A 21,802-nucleotide genomic window follows, 5' to 3' on the forward strand; every position below is an offset into this window, starting at 1 on the left:
GTTTGAGCAGGGAACAGTGAATGTGTGTGCGGAAAGCTGTTAGCTCCAATAAAACACGGATAAGAGGCGGAATGGTTAGTGACTGACGCACATGACACACCAGCGGGTATGAGCATGGGGCCCTCGGCGCCAGCCAGGGAATGGAGAGGAGGAGGAACCTAAACATTACCACTGGGCCCAACCTATCAATATGGTGGAAGCTAGAGATCAGTGATAGATCAGTGGAATGAATAAACCCATTATCTCCCTGTAAAACAAGCAGCATTTTCTTCCACAAGTCAGGCCTGTAAAAGTGTGGGATCTGGGCTGAGCAGTGTGTATTACTGATAAAGTCAAGCAATCAGAGGGTATTGCAGGGCAGGAGGCGGGCAACAAATGCAAAGGGGGCAAAGTCACATTGATTTTCAACATTTGAGAATCCACCGAACCAAAGGGAAATCATTGTTATGAAACCCCTACAGACAACACATGTTATATGAGAGGGGTGGAATGTGAATGGTGCTGTAGCTGGTTATCATCTTGTTCCAGTGTAAACATGAAAACAAGCAGCGGTAACTGGGGACTAGATCTGAATACATGTGGCACATGAGAGGAAGAAGCATGGCTCTTCTTTACATGGTCTGTCCTCAGGGTCAGTCACTAAAGCTTATATAACACATTCCCACAACTTCACAGCAACATTGTGTTGGCCTAGCAACTATAGAGCCTGTGTGCGCGTGCGTATATATGTGTTCACCTTGCTTTATCAGAAGGAGCATTTTGTACTCTCCCCTGATTAATCCTTTTGCATACTTAAGCCCCCCCCCCTCCCCACCTCTCCCTTCCCCTGACCAAATTAATTTCTCTCTTTTGATAGAGACAGAAAGGGATTTTAATGGTTGTGCCCTTCAAACCTGAGAGTTCTAATAAGTGTGAAGAGAAGATCTGTTTGACTGATTTTCTTTAAGGCTTGCAGGCATGGAATTAATTGTCTTGATTAAATATTGTCTGTCTGGGCGATGAGAGACGGAGCAGAATTAGTGGTCCCTTTTTAAAAACGTGTATAGGTTCTGAGTAATATTTGACCTAGAATACAAAGACCACAATGAACGTAACCACTCTTAAGACAAAGACCTTCAGAAATATCCACCTCATTCTCAAACGCTTTTATAACATGGAAACTATGCAACAACTTCCTCTGCACACTCACATTGTCATAATTCATATGCGTGCCACTAGAAATCCCTGCATTAGCATGTTTCTGTTATCTGGTAGATCCTGAGAAAATAAACCATATTACTGGCCTGCTGAAGTGCCTGGACCTTGAAGGCTAAATTGACGATAAAAAGAACCATAACTGATCCAAATGACTCCCCAATTAGGCAGGCTAGATGCAGTTATTTTTATTATTTTTATACTTTGTTTTTACTGTAGGAACACAAAGAAAGCACAAATAAAGTCAAATAAAAGAACAACCTAAAACGATCTGTGCACTTCATACCTTCATCATCATATCATCATATTAGTTACATTGACATCTTTGAATTAGACCTTTTCCAAGCCCGAAACCCATTTTTTGCCAGTATTCTTGACCTCTCTCCTGTTGAGTTCTTAAAACAAAGGTCATACGCTCCATGTGGTGTATTTTTTCTGCAATGTCTATCCATTGTGCCACTCTGGGAGGGTCTTTTTGTAGCCATTTCCTAGTGAAAGCCTTTTTACTGGCTGCCAGTAGGACCTTCAAGAGGTACTTTTCTCTATTGTGTAAGTTATCAGGTATTTCCATGTACAAAGAAATGAATGTTTGTTCTATGTCAAATCCCATTATTTTTCCAATGTTCAATCTTATTTCTCCCCAGTAAGCCCGTCTGTTTGATTTCAGTTTAGGTGTTGTGAAGAAACGTTTAATAACATTCTTCCAACAGAATTCTCTCCATGACCTTCAGTTGGTGGAGCTTTGTTGAGTCTCTAATATGTTCAACCATGTTTCATCAGTTATTTCAATGTTAAAACCTCTTGGAACTTACCCATCCCGGATCTGGGAGAATTGTCATCAACTACACTAATTAGCATAGCGCAACGGTCAAAAATTATTACTAGAAAATAATCACAAGTGAAATAATAATGAAACACAGCTTAGCCTTTTGTTAATCACCCTGTCATCTCAGATTTTGAAATTATGCTTTACAGCCAAAGCAAGACAAGCATTTGTGTAAGTTTATCGATAGCCTAGCATAGCATTATGTCCAGCTAGCAGCAGGAAGCTTGGTCACGAAAATCAGAAAAGCAATCAAATTAACCGTTTACCTTTGATGATCTTCGGATGTTTTCACTGACGAGACTCCCAGTTAGACAGCAAATGTTCCTTTTGTTCCATAAAGATTATTTTTATACCCAAAATACCTCCGTTTGTTGGTCACGTTATGTTGAGAAATCCACCGGAAATAGTGGTCATGACAACGCCGTAAAACATTCCAAATTATATCCATAATATCGACAGAAACATGGCAAACGTTTTTTATAATCAATCCTCAAGGTGTTTTTCAAATATTTATTCGATAATATATCAACCGGGACAATTAGCTTTTCAGTAGGAGCGAGAGGAAAAATGACTACCTCCGTCTTTTACGCAGGAATCACACAGAGCCCTCAGCTGGCCACTTGCGCAATGTAGTCGTTTACGCTCATTCTTCAACATAAAGGCGTGAAACTACGTCAAAATGCTGTAGACACCTTAGGGAATACGTAGAAAACGGAATCTGGTTGATATCCCTTCCAATGGCCAATAGGGGTGCATAGGAACACAACGGTTTCAAAATAAGAGGCACTTCCTGATTGGATTTTCCTCAGGGTTTCGCCTGCAATATCAGTTCTGTTGTACTCACAGACAATATTTTGACAGTTTTGGAAACATTAGAGTGTTTTCTATCCTAAGCTGTCAATTATATGCATATTCTAGCATCTGGTCCTGAGAAATAGGCGGTTTACTTTGGGAATGTTGTTTTTCCAAAATTAAAAATAGTGCCCCTTAGTTTCAAGAGGTTATTAACCTGTTGAAACTCTAGGGGCGCAATTTCATTTTTGGATGAAAAACGTTCCCGTTTTAAACAAGATATTTTGTCACAAAAAGATGCTCGACTATGCATATAATTGGTAGCTTTGGAAAGAAAACACTCTGACGTTTCCAGAACTGCAAAGATATTTTCTGTGCGTGCCCTAGAACGTGAGCTTCAGGCAAAACCAAGATGAGACGGCATCCAGGAAATGAGCAGGATTTTTGAGGCTCTGTTTTCCATTGTCTCCTTATATGGCTGTGAATGCGAGAGGAGTAAGTCTGCCCTTTCTGTCATTTCCCCAAGGTGTCTGCAGCATTGTGACGTATTTGTAGGCATATCATTGGAAGATTGACCATAAGAGACCACATTTACCAGGTGTCCGCCCGGTGTCCTGCGCCGAAATTGGTGCGCAAAAGTCAGCTGCAAGTATTTTTCCACAGAATTCAGAGAAGAATGCAGGCTTCCACGAACGATATATCAATGAAGAGATATGTGAAAAAACACCTTGAGGATTGATTCCAAACAACGTTTGCCATGTTTCGGTCGATATTATGGAGATAATTCGGAAAAAGTTTGACGTTGTAGGTGACTGAATTTTCGGTTCGTTTCGGTAGCCAAATGTGATGTACAAAACGGAGCGATTTCTCCTACACACAGACGCTTTCAGGAAAAACTGCGCATTTGGTATGTAACTGAGAGTCTCCTCATTGAAAACATCCGAAGCTCTTCAAAGGTAAATGATTTTATTTATTTGGTTATCTGGTTTTTGTGAAAATGTTGCGTGCTAAATGCTACTCAAAATGCTAAGCTAGCTTAGCATACTCTTACACAAATTAGTCAATTGCTATGGTTCAAAAGCATATTTTGAAAATCTGAGATGACAGTGTTGTTAAGAAAAGGCTAAGCTTGAGAGCAGGCGCATTATTTTCATTTTATTTGCGATTTTCAGAAATCGTTAACGTTGCGTTATGCTAATGAGCCTGAGGCTTTAGTCACGATCCCGGATCCGGGATGGGGAGTATCAAGAGGTTTTAAGTTCCTCCTCCCATTTCTTTTTAATATAGTTTGTAGAATGTTTCTTTGAAGATTGAATACCCAAGTAGATATTTGAAATAGTTTTTTTTGTTACTCCAAGTTGTATGCGTTAGTGAATACTTGGATTAATTTGGGAAGTGCTCGAGGGTCAGTAAATTTTATCTCACTTAAGAAATAGTGTCGAACTTGTAGGTATCTGTAAAAATCTTGTTTATCCAAGCCATGTTTTTTACTTAGGTCCTGGAAGTTTAGGTTCCCATTCCTTATAATTGTACTGAATTATGTGATGCCTTTCTGCATCCATTGTTTAAACCTGCTGTCCTGAGTTGCAGGGATGAAGCTGGGGTCGTATGCGGGCCAACTCAGCAGTTTGAGCTCTCTGTCTAAATTATTTTGTTTATCTACCCTAAACCATGTCTTCAGAGAGAAATTAATCCACTGATTTTGTCTATTGTATATTTCTTTTACCACATCCTCATTTCCCAAAACTGACTGTATCTCTGTCAAAGTAGTCTTCCATTTGGATTCGTATTCTGAATTGCACCAACACACCAGAGGTCTCAATTGGGCTGACATACCCCCACAGTTTTTTGGTAACTGTAATGTTGTATATCTAGTTATTGGTCTTTTACTGTTCCAGATAAACCTTGATATCCGTTTATCCCAATTCCCTAAACTGTTTAGGTGGGATTTCTATGGGCAGTGATTGGAACAAATACAGTAACCTTGGCAGGATGTTCATTTTGATGGGTTCAATTCTACTACTAAGATCTAAGGGAAGTGAATTCCACCTGTCTAGGTAATCATATATTTTCTTGTTAATGTGATCGTAATTCATGCAATAAAGTTTGGGTATACCTTTTGGTAGATACACTCCCAGATATTTAATGGATGAAGAGGTCCAGGTGAAGTTATACCTACTCTTCAGCTCTTCCTGTGGGGTATAATTATATACTAGTGCTTGGGTCTTGTGTATGTTAAGCACATACCCTGAATATGTTCCAAATGTTTGTAAAACATCCATCAATCTAGGTACACTTGAGCCTGGGTCTTTAAGGAATAACAGAACGTCATCAGCATACATATCTTATGTTCACTGTCTCTTATTATTCCCTCTAAGGTTGGGTCCTGTCTTATTGCAAATTATTTTTCTGCATCTAGGCTGATTAATATTGCACTTGTCTTATTCTGAGTAATGTGGTCCATGACATGTAGTGTTCTCCTTATATTGTCCTGTGTCTGCCTATTTTGTATGTTCTCCATTCTTTTGGCTATTATTGATGCATATAGTTTATAATCGGTTAAGAATTGCGATAGGTCTATATGAACTGCATTCTTTCTTATCTTTACCCTCTTTTGGGATTACTGATATGATGGCCTATCTCCATGACGGTGGGAGACCCACCTCCCTCAGAGTCCAGTTAAAACAGGCCTTAAGTAGAGGTGCTAATTGTTCTCTGAAGGTCTTGAACCATTCTGAAGGGAAGCCATCAGTGCCTGGAGACTTGTTGACTTTTTGTTGAGATAATGCTTCATTAATTTCTTCTGTGGATATTTCTAAAGTTAGTCTATCATTTTGCTCTGTCCCAATTGACGGGAGATCAAGTGAGTTCAAAAGGTGCTCTATTGTCTGTGCATCTGCCTTCTCTGGTTGCTTGTACAGATTTGTGTAATATGATTCAAATGCATTCTGTATTTCATCTCATTTGCATGTGATCTTTTTTGTTTTGGGGTCTTTTATTTTGAAAATGGTATTCTGTGCTTGTTGTTTTGTGAGTCTCCATGCTAGTAATTTGGTTTCCTTTGAGCTTCATAATATCATTGTTTCAGGAACCTAAGCTTCTTCTCTATAAATCTGGGTAATTTCCTGTTTTACCTTTTGAATCTCTCGTAATAGAAGAGGGTCTTTGTATTGACTATGAGATCGTTCAAAGTTTCTTAGGGTTTCCTGTAATTTCAGCAGTTTCTGTGCTTTAATATTTTTCTTGAGAGATGATGTGGCTATGATCTTCCCTCTAATAACCACCTTAGCTGCATCCCACAATATAGCAGGAGATACTTCCCCATTATCATTATTCTCCAGATAGATGTTCAATTGTCTTTATTGATTCCTTGAATGCTAGATCATTCAGCATGCTTGTATTAAGTCTCCATATAGAATTTCCTGGTTTGCTATCAAGGTGAAAAGTTAAGTAAACTCCATTATGATCTGATAAGTCGCTCTGCCTGATCCTACAATTCTTAAGCCTGTGTCTATCTGCACTGTACATAAAAAAGTAGTCTAACCTGGAGTATTCAGTGTGGCAGGCTGAGTAAAAAGTATATTCCTTATCGGTCTTGTGGGTGTCACGCCATACATCGAGCAGTCCTAGATCCTGCAGTATCCTATTGATCTTTTTGGCAACTAGGCTCATTTTCCTATTTTGGTTTGTGCTGTCCAATTTTGAGTTTAGAATTGTGTTAAAGTCCCCTCCACAGATAAGAGTGCCAGTGGTTTCTGTGGCAATTAAATCAAACACCTTCCCGTAGAAGACCATGTCACTCCCTGGGGGTGCGTATACATTAAATAATGTAACTTCCTTGTTATCCAGTTTACATTTAACAAGTATAAATCTACCCTCTGTCTTTTATTTCTGACATAAACTCAAAATAAACTGAATTTGGGATCAAGATTGCAACTCCCCTTGTACCCATTTTGTAAGAAGAAAAAAAAAAAGTGTTCATATATCCCGTTTTCTTGTTTCTCGTGTTCAGGTGTGGATAAGTGAGTTTCCTGCCAGAATAGTATGTCACCTCTCTCCCTTTTCATCTTTGCTATTACCTTACATCTCTTGATGTCACTCCCCAGTCTGTTTACATTGAGACTTATTACCTTACTTCTCTTGTTGGCACTCCCCAGTCAGTTTACATTGAGACTTATGACCTTACTTCTCTTGATGGCACTCCCCAGTCCGTTTACATTGAGACTTATGACCTTACTTCTCTTGATGGCACTCCCCAGTCCGTTTACATTGAGACTTATGACCTTACTTCTCTTGATGGCACTCCCCAGTCAGTTTACATTGAGACTTATTACCTTACTTCTCTTGATGGCACTCCCCGGTCCGTTTACATTGAGACTTATTACCTTACTTCTCTTGTTGGCACTCCCCAGTCCGTTTACATTGAGACTTATTACCTTAAATTCCCCATGATGTATTGATATAAATAAAATAAAAAAAACTGTGCACCATATCTGCCTGCTTATCATGACCCTAAAAATGAACGACAAATCAAGAACGATAATAAAGTAAACCAAAGTGGGGAAATACTTAGGTATTTGGACTCCCATGTCAGACGACTGTCTCTTGCCTCTGGGGTCAGAGGGGATGAGCCTGTCCGTAGTCACAAACAAGACCTGGTGGAACCGAAAATAATAAGGGCTCCTATTTTGTTGCTTATACACATCGGCTAATTACAAGTGAAAACTATATCGGTCATGCTTGGATATCATGAATCCTCCCCTTGATATGCCCTTGTCGCCCTGTTGTTAATGTGTCATTAATCCTTAGCTAATATACAGTGGGGCAAAAAAGTATTTAATCAGCCACCAATTGTGCAAGTTCTCTCACTTAAAAAGATGAGGGGCCTGTAATTTTCATCATAGGTACACTTCAACTATGACAGACAAAATGAGAAAAAAAAATCCAGAAAATCACATTGTGGGATTTTTAATGAATTTATTTGCAAATTATGGTGGAAAATAAGTATTTGATCACCTACAAACAAGCAAGATTCCTGGCTCTCACAGACCTGTAACTTCTTCTTTAAGAGGCTCCTCTGTCCTTCACTCGTTACCTGTATTAATGGCACCTGTTTGAACTTGTTATCGGTATTAAAGACACCTGCCCACAACCTCAAACAGATCTCACCCCGTGGTGTCAAAATGATCACAAGAACGGTGAGCAAAAATCCCAGAACCACACGGGGGGACCTAGTGAATGACCTGCAGAGAGCTGGGACCAAAGTAACAAAGCCTACCATCAGTAACGCACTACGCCGCCAGGGACTCAAATCCTGCAGTGCCAGACTTGTCCCCCTGCTTAAGCCAGTACATGTCCAGGCCCGTCTGATGTTTGCTGGAGAGCATGTGGATGATCCAGAAGAAGATTGGTTTCATCTGACCATATGACATTCTCCCAAACTATAACTTTTTGGTAAAAACTCAACTCGTCGTGTTTGGAGGACAAAGAATGCTGAGTTGCATCCAAAGAACACCATACCTACTGTGAAGCATGGGGGTGGAAATATCATGCTTTGGGGTTGTTTTTCTGCTAAGTGACCAGGTAGACTGATCCGTGTAAAGGAAAGAATGAATGGGGCCATGTATCGTGAGATTTTGAGTGAAAACCTCCTTCCAGCAGCAAGGGCATTGAAGATGAAACATGACTGGGTCTTTCAGCATGACAATGATCCAAATCACACCGCCCGGGCAACGAAGGGGTGGCTTCGTAAGAAGCATTTCAAGGTCCTGGAGTGGCCTAGCCAGTATCCAGATCTCAACCCCATAGAAAATCTTTGGAGGGAGTTGAAAGTCCATGTTGCCCAGCAACAGCCCCAAAACATCACTGCTCGAGGAGATCTGCATGGAGGAATGGGCCAAAATACCAGCAACAGTGTGTGAAAACCTTGTGAAGACTTACAGAAAACGTTTGACCTCTGTCATTGCCAACAAAGGGTATATAACAAAGAATTGAGATAAACCTTTTTTATTGACCAAATACTTATTTCCACCATCATTTGCAAATAAATTCATTAAAAATCATACAATATGATTTTATGGAGAAAAAAAAATCTAATTTTGTCTGTCATAGTTGAAGTGTACCTATGATGAAAATTACAGCCTCATCTTTTTAGGTGGGAGAACTTGCCCAATTGTTGGCTGACTAAATACTTTTTTGCCCCACTGTATATGTTATTAACGTGACACTACTTAGTGTGTTCGTAAAGAACACATGCTTTTGGCTACTCACCCTTGTTCAGCATTGCGGGAAAATAGGGGATATATTTTACCTATTGTAATGTCAACCGTAACAACCCAAAGTCTTAACAGCTCGCGGTAACTATTAATTCTGTTAAATCCGATTCAGTGTCTCTCTCGGATGTGAACATCCTCTCGCCGAGATGGTTTCCCTCTTTCTCCACGACCCTGCTTGTGAACAACGATCCATGGGAGAGCTTACTCGAGTCTTTCCGCTGGTGATGTCGCCTTTCTCTTGGCGGTATACTCCACTGGGAAGCCCCTCGACTTAAGGTCCTCAGCCGCCTCGTCTGCATGCTCGTATGTAACCGGGACATTTTCCAGAAATACCCGCATTTTTGCCGGGTCTGGTGTTTGGAAGCGAATACCCTTCTCTTCAAGTGCTTTCTTAATGGGGCTGTATTCTTTCCTTCTTTTCAGTATCTCTCCCACGTAGTCATGATCAAAGAACACTCGTTGGCCTTGGAAGTCAACAGGCTTTTTCCAGGTTGCATGTAAGACTTTCTCTTTGACTGAGACTTTTAGGAACCGCACTACTATGGGGCGTCACTGGGGGATTTTGAGGCCAGAGCTCGGTGTGCTCTCTCGATTCCCAGGTCAGTGTCGTCTTCAAGTATGCCCTTGAATAGACCCTCCACGAAGTTGGCCATATAGTCACTTTCTGCGCCCTCTACTACCCTCGGGTTCTGTCACTTTTGCCTGTAGTGCGTTGGCTTTTCAGTGACTGTTCAAGTATTTCCTTGACTGCGGAGTTCCAAGTGTCCGTTTCCCCAATGCGCTGTTCTGTGTACCCCATTCTTGTAGATATGCTGTGGAAGTTCTAATTTGTTTTCTTCCAGTTTTTGGTTAATGTCCTTCTTGAACTCAGTTATTTTCTTACATCTTCTCGAAGTTCCTCTCGTAAGCCTGTGAGCGCCTCGCGCAATTCCTCCTTCATTCCCCCACGAAATAAGGGTTATTTTGCTGCTGCTGCTGCTGCTGCTACTGCTGCTGCTGCTGCTGCTGCTGCTGCTATCTAATTTCGGGTTCATCGACGATTATATCTTCTGCTGTCTTGTTGCGGGCTGTTGTTGTAGCTCAGACCTTTTCCTACTTTCCCCTTTTCCATTTTGCGTAAGTTATTATAATGCTCAGAGTAAATAGTGGAATTTAGGGGGGGGGATACCCAACTGATGTGCAGTACGTAAAACTAGGCAGCCATTTCCTACGTTGCATAACCGGAAGCCCGGATGCAGTTATTTCTAAATGAATATGCATTCAAAACACCGGGCTTATGAGCAATTATTCAAATGACATAGGCTATTCCCTGTGGTTTACAGACTAGAGTTTTCTACTCCCTTGAAAACAATAACATTCTGCATTGTATTGTGGTAGCCTAGGTAGGATACATTTATTGTCCCTAAAAACCAGAATCAATACGGTAGATTGTTGAGCTGCGTGTCCGGGGACTGGAGCTGACATAACGAAATCATAGGTAGCCTATCTGATCACTTTTTTCCCACACAGTGTAAATTAACACGATATATTCTCTTTATAAATGGATGGGTTAATGTGCATACGCTTCTAACTTACATGGAACCCAAACTGGCTGTGCGCTTGCACCATTGTGCATAAATATATTTTGTCCCCCCACACCAAACGTGATCACAACACGCAGGTTAAAATATCAAAACAAACTCTGAACCAATTATATTAATTTGGGGACAGGTTGAAAAACATTAACCATTTTTATGGCAATTTAGCTAGTTAGCTTGCACTTGCTAGCTAATTTGTCCTATTTAGCTAGCTTGCTGATGTTAGCTAATTTGTCCTGGGATATAAACATTGAGTTGTTATTTTACCTGAAATGCACAAGGTCCTCTACTCCGCCAATTAATCCACACATAAAACGGTCAACTGAATTGTTTCTAGTCATCTCTCTTCCTTCCAGGCCTTTTCTTCTCCTGACTTTATATTGCAATTGGCAACTTTCATAAATTAGGTGCATTACCGCCACTGACCTTGTTTGTCTTTCAGTCCCCCGCGTGCCATCTCCTCATTGGTTATACCATAAACCAATGAGGAGATGGGAGAGACAGGACTTGCAGCGTGATCTGTGTCAGAAATAGAACTGATTTCTATTTTAGCCCTTGGCAACACAAACGCTCGTCGGCACGCGCGAGCAGTGTGGGTGCAATAATTGAATAACATAAGATTTCTTACATTTATTTTGCAATGCTCACGCACGCAACGCAAGCGGTGTAGTCAGCCTGTTAGACTCGAGATGTATAGCCTGTCTGTCGTCATTGTTCTGTTGCGCAATTTCACAACTGGCCTCTCCACCGCCTAGGCTATTCCTCTGAAATCGTGTGCAGTCCCAGGAAAACAATAGAGTACAAAAGCTTGTTGGACACTTATTTCCATATATTTTATTCACCGAGAGCCTATTAGGAGGACAAATGCACTCTTGCTTGCGGAATGTAAAATAGGCTACAGCATTAACAACGGGCGGGGAGTTGGAAAGGAGAAGACTATAGTAGGCTGCCTATCTAAACACTGCATCCTGACAAAATACACCATGAGTGGGCTGCTAATGTACCTTTCTGGACCTTCTAAACTATCGAGAATAGACCCAAACTGATCCAAATAGTTGTAGAATCAGGCCTAGGCTGTCGGCTATGCAGTTATTTCGGCATGAAACAAAACAGGATGTTTGAGCGGTTATTCAAATTAGCCTAGATCACTGCAGTTTACTAGTCTTGCTAACAACAGCCTCGCTGTGTGGTCACGTGGGTTGCGAGTCGGCCAGGCTAGCAGTTTACAGCCTATAGACAATAATTGTGTACTCACGTGTTAACAATAACACATTTCTCATTGCACTGTGTTTTTGTAGCCCAGGTAGAGATAATCATTTTCTCGTCTAAAAATGTAGGCCTAGGGCTAATCAATAGTGGACAGAGCCAGAACTCAATCAGTTGGGAGTGTTGATTTTTAGAAGCAGGTCCGTTTCTTTCCACAGGACCACGCATGCGCGTGCATGAATTTTACATTTTAAATTATACTCCACTTACATTATCTTCACACATTTGAGATTTTTACTGACAGATGCAACTCAGTAATCAACTAGGCCTATTACCACGTGCGTTGCCCATAAAGCTGGCTTGACAAATAGGCATATGCGGTTGTGATTTGAAACAATCCACAGCTGTTTTTTACATTTTTTAAATAAGCTAAATGGTCCTCTGTGGCCAAGTCAAACTCTCTGGTAAAGTATTTTTAAGGATTTTAGTAAGTAATTATTATTATATACATTTTGGCAAAACATCAATACACTATAGGAGAAGCCAGCATCCGAACAGTGCATTGTTCACCCGCCAACTTGCCTTTTTAATTCGCAAGTGTCTGAAACCAGAGATTTGTATATAATGATAAGGTGATCATGTCTCCTCCCTAACATCGTGAGTCGTTGGTCCAAAGTCGGGAATGCAGGCGACAAGGTTAGGTCTGCATATTATGCCCATAGAAATGCATTGTGCTTATTCAGAGCAGATTTTGGCAAAAGTGTGTTCTCTCGCTTCGTTTCTTCCTCTCTGCTGAAACTGGAGAGCAAAACAGCACCCCGTTGTCTTACTATAAGTGGCCCATGTATCTGATGCTGTCTGGCCAGAAAAGGTATGACATGCCATACTCTTTTTGCCCAGACAGCATCAGATACAATACATGGTCTTCACCAGTGGAGGCTGAGAAAGGGAGGACAGCTCATAATGGTTGGAGCGAAAGGAATGGAATGGCATCAAACACATGGAAACCATGTTTATTGTGTTTGATACCATTCCAATTATACCAATCCAGCCATTACAACAACCCTGTCCTCCCCAATTCAGGTGCCACCAACCTCCTGTGGTCTACACATACTGAGACAGAGGGGCACTGTTTCGCTCACTTGGATGCTTAAATCTGAGATTGATGAATCTCTGTCGGCATGCGTCTCGGTCAAATAAATAATAAATATTTCTATATTTATTTGGACGGGAAATGGGGTCCAGTAGGGCGGGCCAGGCCCCCTGGGGCCCGCCCATAACGCCGGCCCTGATAGTGGAGCAGACTTGCTCTTGCCGATTGCTGAATGTAAAACAGGCCTACAGAAAAATAACTGTCATGGAAAGTTTAGGAGAGAAAGTGCATTGGTGTGATCACTTTTGGCCAGTTATGATAACATTGTTTTACTGATGCATTCCCAATTGCAGTAGGATGATTGCAATGGTGGAAAAAGTATACTTGAGTAAAAGTAAAGATACCATGATAGAAAATGACTCAAGTAAAAGTGAGTCACCCAGTAAAATACTACTCGAGTACAAATCTAAAAGTATTTGGTTTTAAATATACTTAAGTATCAAAAGTTAGTGTAAATCATTTCAAATTCCTTATATAAAGCAAACCAGACGGCATAATTATAAATATTATTTTTATGGATAGCAGGGGCACGCTCCAACAGTCAGACATAATTTACAAAGCATGTGTTAAGTGAGTCCACCAGATCAGAGGCAGTAGGGATGACCTGGGATGTTATCACAATAAGTGTGTAAATTAGACAATTTTCCTGTCCTGCTTAGCATCCAAAATGTAACGAGTACTTTTGGGTGTCAGGGAAAATGTATGGAGTAAAAAGTAGATCAGTTTTTTAGGGATGTGGTGAAGTAAAAGTAAACGTTATCAAAAATACAAATAGTAAAGTAAAGTACAGATACGCCACCAAAAACGACTTAAATCAAAACACATTTTATTTGTCACATGCGCCGAATACATTGGATGGCCTATATAAGTAGTACTTTCAAGTATTTTTACTTAAGCACTTTACACCACTGGTTGATTGACAGGTGTAGGACTGTAGAACAACAAACTCTCCTCTGGTGTTAATACTCACAAAGGTTTTATAGTTTAGGCTATGTAGCCTATAGTTTATCGTTACACTTATACATGTTTACTTTACTTTTATGCTCTATAAATTGACTACTAATCATTTACTCCGGCAACTTGAGGCAAGTTTGTCACCGGCGGGCTGCAGTAGGGAAGTAAAGTGGAAGTCGAATCCATCACTTCTATTGTTTGGCTGTCCCATAGCAACATTTGAAAATGAGGTGGATAAGGCTAACTATGAGTAGTGACATGAGGAGCAACAAATTAATATCTGCCTCAAATCGAGCCAAGAAAATTGAGCCAAGAAACAACCTCCAAACTCACTCGAGTTTAGGAAAACCTACAGCAAGGGCACAAAAATAAATAGAAAGGGTCTGCATCAAAAACAAATAGCCTGAGTAAAGTCCATTAGCAGATGCACAGATTTACTAACGATACATATCCATTTTATAATGTAGACTAGACACTATGGGTTAGTCATTAGTGAATGGGTAGTTTTCATTTTGTAGTAGGGAAGTAGAAGAGCCCAATTGTAACAGAATGAGAGGAGAGAGACAGACAGTTAAACAGCCGTCTACCCACAGCATTAACATGGCATCATCTAGTATAAACAACTTATCTTGCCATGTGTCATTTCTAACGAAACCCCCAAAACACACAAAAATGCCTTCCACAATACAGGTGTTACAAATGAGATGCCAAGATGGAAAAACAAAAAGACATGATCGTACTCGGCCCGCACCCTGCCACACAAAAATCCAAGAGGTGGGTGACTCCTGTTTGAGTCATGGCTGAGGTACATCATCGATGACTAGGAATGGACCTGGCTGAGCTCAATCACTTCATTTTACTTACACTTTAGTCATCTAGCAGAAACTCTTATACAGAGCAATTTACAGGAGCAATTAGGGTTAAGCGCCTTGCTCAAGGGCACATACAGATTGTTTTTCACCTAGTCTGCTCAGGGATTCAAACCCAACAGGCCCAACAGTCTTAACCGCTAGGCTGTCACCCTTAAACCCTCTCTTCATAGCAGAAGCCCCACATGACTTGAACCCCCCCAAACATTTTCACAGGAATCTCAAGAGCTAAATTGCATAATCCAGCATAAGCATGGCTTCGTCTCTAGTGGAAGTCGGTGAAGCTTCAAAGAGGGGGACCTATTACGGCTTTATGAAACAACAGGTAGAGAGAGGACCATGTTTATAACAATCCCCCCCACCACACACACAGACCCTCCTCCTCCTCCCCCTCCTGTGAACAAGGGCTTTTTCTACAGCTGGGTAACAAAGCATGACCCAATAATCCTGAAGCCTGACTCAAAGCTGGAACCTCCTCTCTGAGGACTTTATAAGATTCTGCCTGGTGATGAGGAGACTGCTAGGCATGTGTGGGGGATTATACACAAACACACAACCAGCTTTGATTATTCTAATTATGACTAAAGCCCTGAGTAGATTATGAGCACAGGCTAATATGTGCAATGTGATGAGTTCACATGCAATATGGGACTTTAGAGAGTTAAGCACACCAGACAAAGGCATATATCTGGGCCAAACTGGTATTCTTGTCTTTCAACTGATTACACAGTTATACTAATTAATTTCAAAAATCCAAACACTGAATTTATTTATGAGCCACTGCATGCTAACTGTCCTGAATGCAGATGAATTTGCCCCCATCGACACAAATAAAAAGCGCCGACTAAGGACTTTTGGGCTTACTGTTGCAGCATGTGAATTACAATTCTGGTGAAAAGAAGTGGTGGGCCCATCCAGACATGAAGCAATGGAGAGAGAGAGATAGCAACAGGCCTGCTCCTGTCCTGTTCTGACAGTTGGCTAAATGTCTCAAGGCAGGTAACAAGGTTTTGGATGACTAGGAGTGGAATGTTCTGTCTGAACTATCAGACAAGCAAGGAAGACGTGCCGGTCGTTGAATCCAGACTCACTGAGTATACCAAAAGGTAGAACATAAACGGGCTGCATTCCCAAAGATGACATGTTCCTGGGTTTCTCCACCGCTTCATATAAGCTGTTAGTTTGTAAACATCCCATCTGCTTTGCAGGCCTGGAGCACCAGGCAGAACCCTCTAAATTAAAAATCACGTGCCAGGAGACCCACAGCATGGTTAAGATACAGGGAGCTGGTTAGTTCTGGCAGTCACAGAGAGCAAGTAGAAAACTATCCTAAATATTTTGAAGGCACAAGCAACCCTCATCTGTAGCTGGTTTATACCATAGGAATGTATGCACTTTGTAGAAAGGCTTGGTGGTGTAAACAAAGTTAATGTACCATAGTCTTTTTTAGACAAATATAAGATGCACACAAAATAAATGGCAGAAAAAGATTTCATTTCTACTGTATAGAAATCTCAGGGACCCATGTGAACATTTAACTGCTTTCCATTTTGCTCATAAAAAGGTAAACACAGGCCTGTATTGACCCGGCGGGAAAATACTTTATTTACGGCTAACTCTGGTAAGTGTCTCTTTTGAGGCACATTATAGCCTATATTTCAAGGGACAACTCAGACTCCACTGTGCTGAGGTTGGTTGTTTTTTTCATACTCAGCCACACATTGCAATAGCGAAATCACTTGAGTTCACAAATTGACTGTCTCTCCTCTGACACATATCTGCATAATTCATGTGGATTTTATATTTCTACATGCTATCATATTTCCTTATGCCTTACTGAACTTTGGGTTTTATCATCATGTTTTTTAGAATATAATATGGTGTGCTTTATTATTTTCAAGTAATATTGTACAGAAACAATATGAAATCCAAACATTTCCACGTAGGCCAATAGCCCAGTCTTTGCTGTAACCTAGAAAAACGTGTTCTAGGCCTATTCCGTTTCCAGTTGTCGGGATGTGTAAACCCATATGTTTATCTGGCTCTTCGCCCTAACCCTAAACAAAAGTTAATCAAACCCTCCATTGGTTTAGATAATGAGGATTTGATAAGTCTAACGTTTTATGGAGGCAGACGCATGAATAAAACAATATTTCGTTGGAGAGAGGAGCCGCTGAATTGTCCCTTGGTCGAAAATAACCCTCAGTGGTGGCTATTTTGCAGTGATCGCATTGGAAATGCGAGACGGATATTGATAATCTCAACTGGAAAGCTATTGTGTAGCAGAGGAGCTACCCCGAGACACATTTTCCCAGCACTAATTTGATTTGGTAAAATTTAAGGCATCCGGATCTATTTTAATACTTTAAACTTGCGTTCGATGCTTGGTTAACATTGCACAAAAAAATGTCCATACTAGATTGGATACGAGTCCTTTGTCTTGTCCAACTAGCAAATAAACAAAAGATATAGGATTTGGATCAAAGCGGCTTATGTTGGTTTAATTATAATAAGATAACCAATAACCGCCTTTGTCTAACACAAACCACCCTTTATCTATCAAAAATACACAATCGAGTTGTAAAATAATAAAAATGTAAAACTGACAAATGGAGATCCATTTTATTCGCGTGTGTTTAGTTCCTCTCAGCCGCCAGTCCGGCGCACGGAAAGCGTAGCCTTCCATACTGTAGCCCTAGACGACGGAAAAAAGTGCTAAATGTTGCCAACACATAGCTGGGTCGGCTCAATCGACTCAACGTAATGTGAAGCGAGTCAGTGCTATATTGAGGCTATGGAAATTATACTTTGTCTCAGTTCGTGTGGTTAAAACCAGTCACATTTTAACAAACGGCTACAATAAAGGCTCCTCAACTGACAGCCCTTTAATTTATTAACAGCTAAACTGATACAGACCAACGTATCCTGCTTTCTACTGAAACAGAGTAGCCTAGCCAGACATCTGAATTTGCAAATCGAATGTAGATCATTCTGCCCACTTAATTTGAACCGAAACAAATTAATATTGGCGTATGCTAAAATTGCATCAACATAGACCAGGTTTTCAATACTTTTGTTTGTATGGAAAAACTTATAATTCCTAGAAGCCATCCGACCCTTCCTTGACCGAGTTAGCTGGTACAGATTCATGAAAAGCTGTTCAAGAGGAGGGACAAGGGCAAAGTGCTGCTTTTGTTCCACTTACCGACTTGTAAGACATTTTCCACACAACCAGTCTCCAAAAGCCGTATGCCTCGGCGGAAAGGCAGTCCATCTCCGGTGCCCGCTGCCCCGGCGGCGGCCGACGTATTGGTAACCCCTCCAGGGACAGACCCGGATCCAGCGGGAGCTACTGTACCCACCGCCGGACCCTCTTCGCCTGCGACGCGGCACTGAAACGACGAATACATACATATTTCCCTTTCGTTCCTCGGAAAGGACCAGTAGACTATACGGCGCTGTACGGGCTCTGGGATCCGCTCGAAGCGCTCCTCCACCCTCTCAAAGGCCCATTTCTCCGCTACAGCCTTCGCGGCACAGTCCAACAGAGATTCCGGGCAGCGAAACCGAGAGTTCGGAAAACCCGGACCAGGCCCCGGACCAGGACCTCGGGGAGCCGGGCGCAAGCATGGTCGCTTGCTGGCCGGGGGTAAAGATAGATGAAGTGGCGGCTGAGGCGGTAGCTCTCCACGTCCCTCCGCCATGACGTCCAGATAAACACTGAGAACAGACGACCAGCTTCAGAATTGCACAAATGAGACACTGCACAACCGGAGAGGAGGGAGTGGGGTTGAGGGGGTGTATACGTCACCACCAATAACAAACACTCCCCAATCGCGATACTGCACTGACAACGCGCCACCGCTACTGGCCTCTTGGTGTGTGTGTGTGTGTGTGTGCGTGCGTGTGTGCGTGCGTGCATGCGTGTGTGTGCAGTGCCGCCTCTAGCCTTCTGGGGGCCCTAGGCGAGATTCTATCATTTATTCCATGGTGAGAAAGTTTTTAAGCTAATTTCCTGCAATTCTACACATTTTGCCATGATTTATGCCATGTTCATTTGATATCTGTTTGAGAGTGACTACAAAAGCAATGGGGGCCCCCTGGAGGTTTAGGGCCCCTGAGCACATGTGGTTGGTAATTTGGTAATGAATAGGCCTACTACAAGATTTAGATAGCTGGCTAGACTACCTAACCTAGCAATTTAAAATAATTAGCTGACATTTGCTAATTGGGTGACTAGCATAACAACTGGACAACTGCTGATGCACTAGCAAATTCCGAACTTGCACCCTGTGTATTTATACTTTTCTAACTCTCAATAGTAAACTGACACTCTGACTGAGTTCATAAACCGGACGCAGCGCGTAGTCTGCCTGTTGGTTTGGTTGGTGTATAGGAAGAGGCGGCTCTGTGTGTGTAGTCTGCAACAAGACAGACGCATCATGCTCACCTCAACTTTAACCTCAGCCTATATATTCAAATTATGAATGACAACCAAAATAACCACATTAGTGTCCAATAAATCCTAAAGAATGTTTTGAAATACACATGACATTATGGAAATAAAATGAACATATCCAAGTAGTGAAAACTTCCCTCCAGTAAATCCCTGCCTCTGCTGTATAGACCTATTTTACTAATAAGTATCTTTCTTTAAGATGTATTACAAGCACTGACTTGCAAATCAAATTTACACCATTTACTTATAAATGGCAATCAGAGACTTGTCCTAAAGCCACTCCTGTATTGTCTTGGCTGTGTATTTAGGGTCTTTGTCCTGTTGGAAGATGAACCTTCGCCCTAGTCTGAGGTCCTGAGTGCTTTGGAACAGGTTTTCATCAAGGATCTCTCTGTACTTTGCTCCGTTCATCTTTCCCTTGACACCTGACTAGTCTCCCAGTCCCTGCCGCTGAAAAACATCCCCACAGCATGATGCTACCACCACCATGCATCACTGTAGGGATGGTGCCAGGTTTCCTCCAGACGTGATGCTTGGCATTCAGGCCAAAGAGTTCAATCTTGGTTTCATCATACCAGAGAGTCCTTTAGGTGCCTTCTGGCAAACTCCCAAGCGGGCTATCATGTGCCTTTTACTGAGGAGTAGCTTCCGAAGGGCCACTCTACCATAAAGGCCTGATTGATGGAGTGCTGCAGAGATGGTTGTCCTTCTGGAAGGTTCCCCCTTTATCTCCACAGAGGAACTCTGTAGCTCTGTCAGAGTGACCATCAGGTTGTTGGTCACATCTCTGACCAATGCCCGATTGCTCAGTTTGGCCAGGCAGCCAGCTCTAGGAAGAGTCTTGGTGGTTCCAAACCTTTTCCATTTAAGAATGACAGATGCCACTGTGTTCTTGGGGACCTTCAATGCTACATAATTCTTTTGGTACCCTTCCCCAGATCTGTGCCTCGACACAATCCTGTGTCGGCAGTCTACAAACAATTCCTTTGACCTTATGGCTTGGTTTTTGCTCTGACATGCACTGTCAACTCTGGGGCCTTATATAGAATTTGTGGAGTGGATTAAAAACGAGTTTTAATGACTCCAAAAGAGTAAAATACTCATATTGTATATACAACTGCCACATTATAGTCAATACCGTATGTGGCGTGAGTAACTACCAATGTAAAAAATAACCTACAGTATGTAGTCTAAAACCTCTTTAGCAGACTAATACACAGATCATTTAGGACGACCTCTTGTGCACTCTTTTCTTCGAAAATGTAATGGGTGGGTGTTGGTGGCAGGGAAGTCAGGCGCAGGAGAATCGAACTTACTATAAACGGAGTTGTTTAATCAGTGCTTCACAAAACTCCAAAACCAAAATGACAAAATAATAAAAAGTGGGTACAAAACCTGTCGGGCACTAATACATAAACATACAATCAAACAATCTCCAACAAGGACATGAGGGAAAACAGAGGGTTAAATACATAACATGTCATTGATGGGATTGGGACCCAGGTGTGAAGGAAGACAAGACAAAAGCAATGGAAAATTAAAAATGGATCAGTGATGGCTAGAAGGTCGGTGACGTCGACCGCCGAACGCTGCTCGAACAAGGAGAGGGACCGACTTCGGGCGGAAGTCGTGACACTAGTAAAAATAAGCATGGTACATAATCAGAAAGCCCTGAATAAGTATACAGATCATCTCCAATAATGAAGTTTAAATCAGCAAGTGTCTCTGATCAATCATGCAGTCCTCATTTAGAGACGGTGACAGACATTATCAATGCTCGATTAAACCCAGACTGAGTGACTGAGTGGTATTTGCTCCAATTAACATTGTTATGAATAATTCATACAATGGGAATTCACAAACTGTACACACAAAACGAGTCTGTGTGTGTTTGGGAGATTCATAACATTGCCTTGGCTTGTCACAATGATATACTTTTTAAAAACTTTTTTAAAGTCGTCATTTTAGTCACCCAGGACTAACTAGGGGAATAGGGAATAGGGAATCATGAATTTACAGTTGTTTTACTTTTAATCAAACACCTTTTTAGTCAGTCTGTGTACATGAAAAATAAATATGTTCATATATATTTGAAGTCACTCTAATACTATTCTGGATTTTCACCCATTGAATTTTTCAGCCAGCCTTTCCCATAAATCTTTTACATGAAACTGTGAATGTCGAGGTATTATTCTTCATCAGTGATGAAGAGCATAGATGTCCTCGGGATCCTTTCCAGACCGTAAAAATATATAAACGTCATCTCAAGGGTGAGAGGGATCAGAATCAGACAGGCCTCTTCGTGAAGAGAGAGGAACGACTTTTACAAAAAAATTAAAATAAAGGAGATTGGCATGAGGGTGATTAGCAACTCAATGTCTGTGGTCAGGCGATAACAGCTCCTCTCCTCCCTACAGGCCACTATTTGTGATGAAATATAATAACGTTTCTGAAAGTTTTTCCCTAGCTGACAATGTCTCACACACACACAAAAGGC

At 41.4% G+C, this 21,802-nt stretch overlaps 1 protein-coding gene across 3 annotated transcripts in view; it reads right to left on the reverse strand.

The window, feature by feature from the left end:
* Window positions 1-18,601, reverse strand: part of LOC135513921 (zinc finger SWIM domain-containing protein 5-like) — a 73,073-nt gene extending 54,472 nt beyond the window's left edge. For all 3 annotated transcript variants that reach the window (XM_064936964.1, XM_064936955.1, XM_064936945.1), the window contains exon 1: window positions 18,052-18,601. In XM_064936964.1, the coding sequence (XP_064793036.1) occupies window positions 18,052-18,550 (499 nt within the window). In that variant the 5' untranslated portion in view covers window positions 18,551-18,601. The remainder of the gene's footprint in view (window positions 1-18,051) is intronic.
* Window positions 18,602-21,802: the final 3,201 nt, after the last annotated feature.

This window comes from Oncorhynchus masou, chromosome 3, assembly GCF_036934945.1.
Source record: "Oncorhynchus masou masou isolate Uvic2021 chromosome 3, UVic_Omas_1.1, whole genome shotgun sequence".
Taxonomy (NCBI): Eukaryota; Metazoa; Chordata; class Actinopteri; order Salmoniformes; family Salmonidae; genus Oncorhynchus; species Oncorhynchus masou.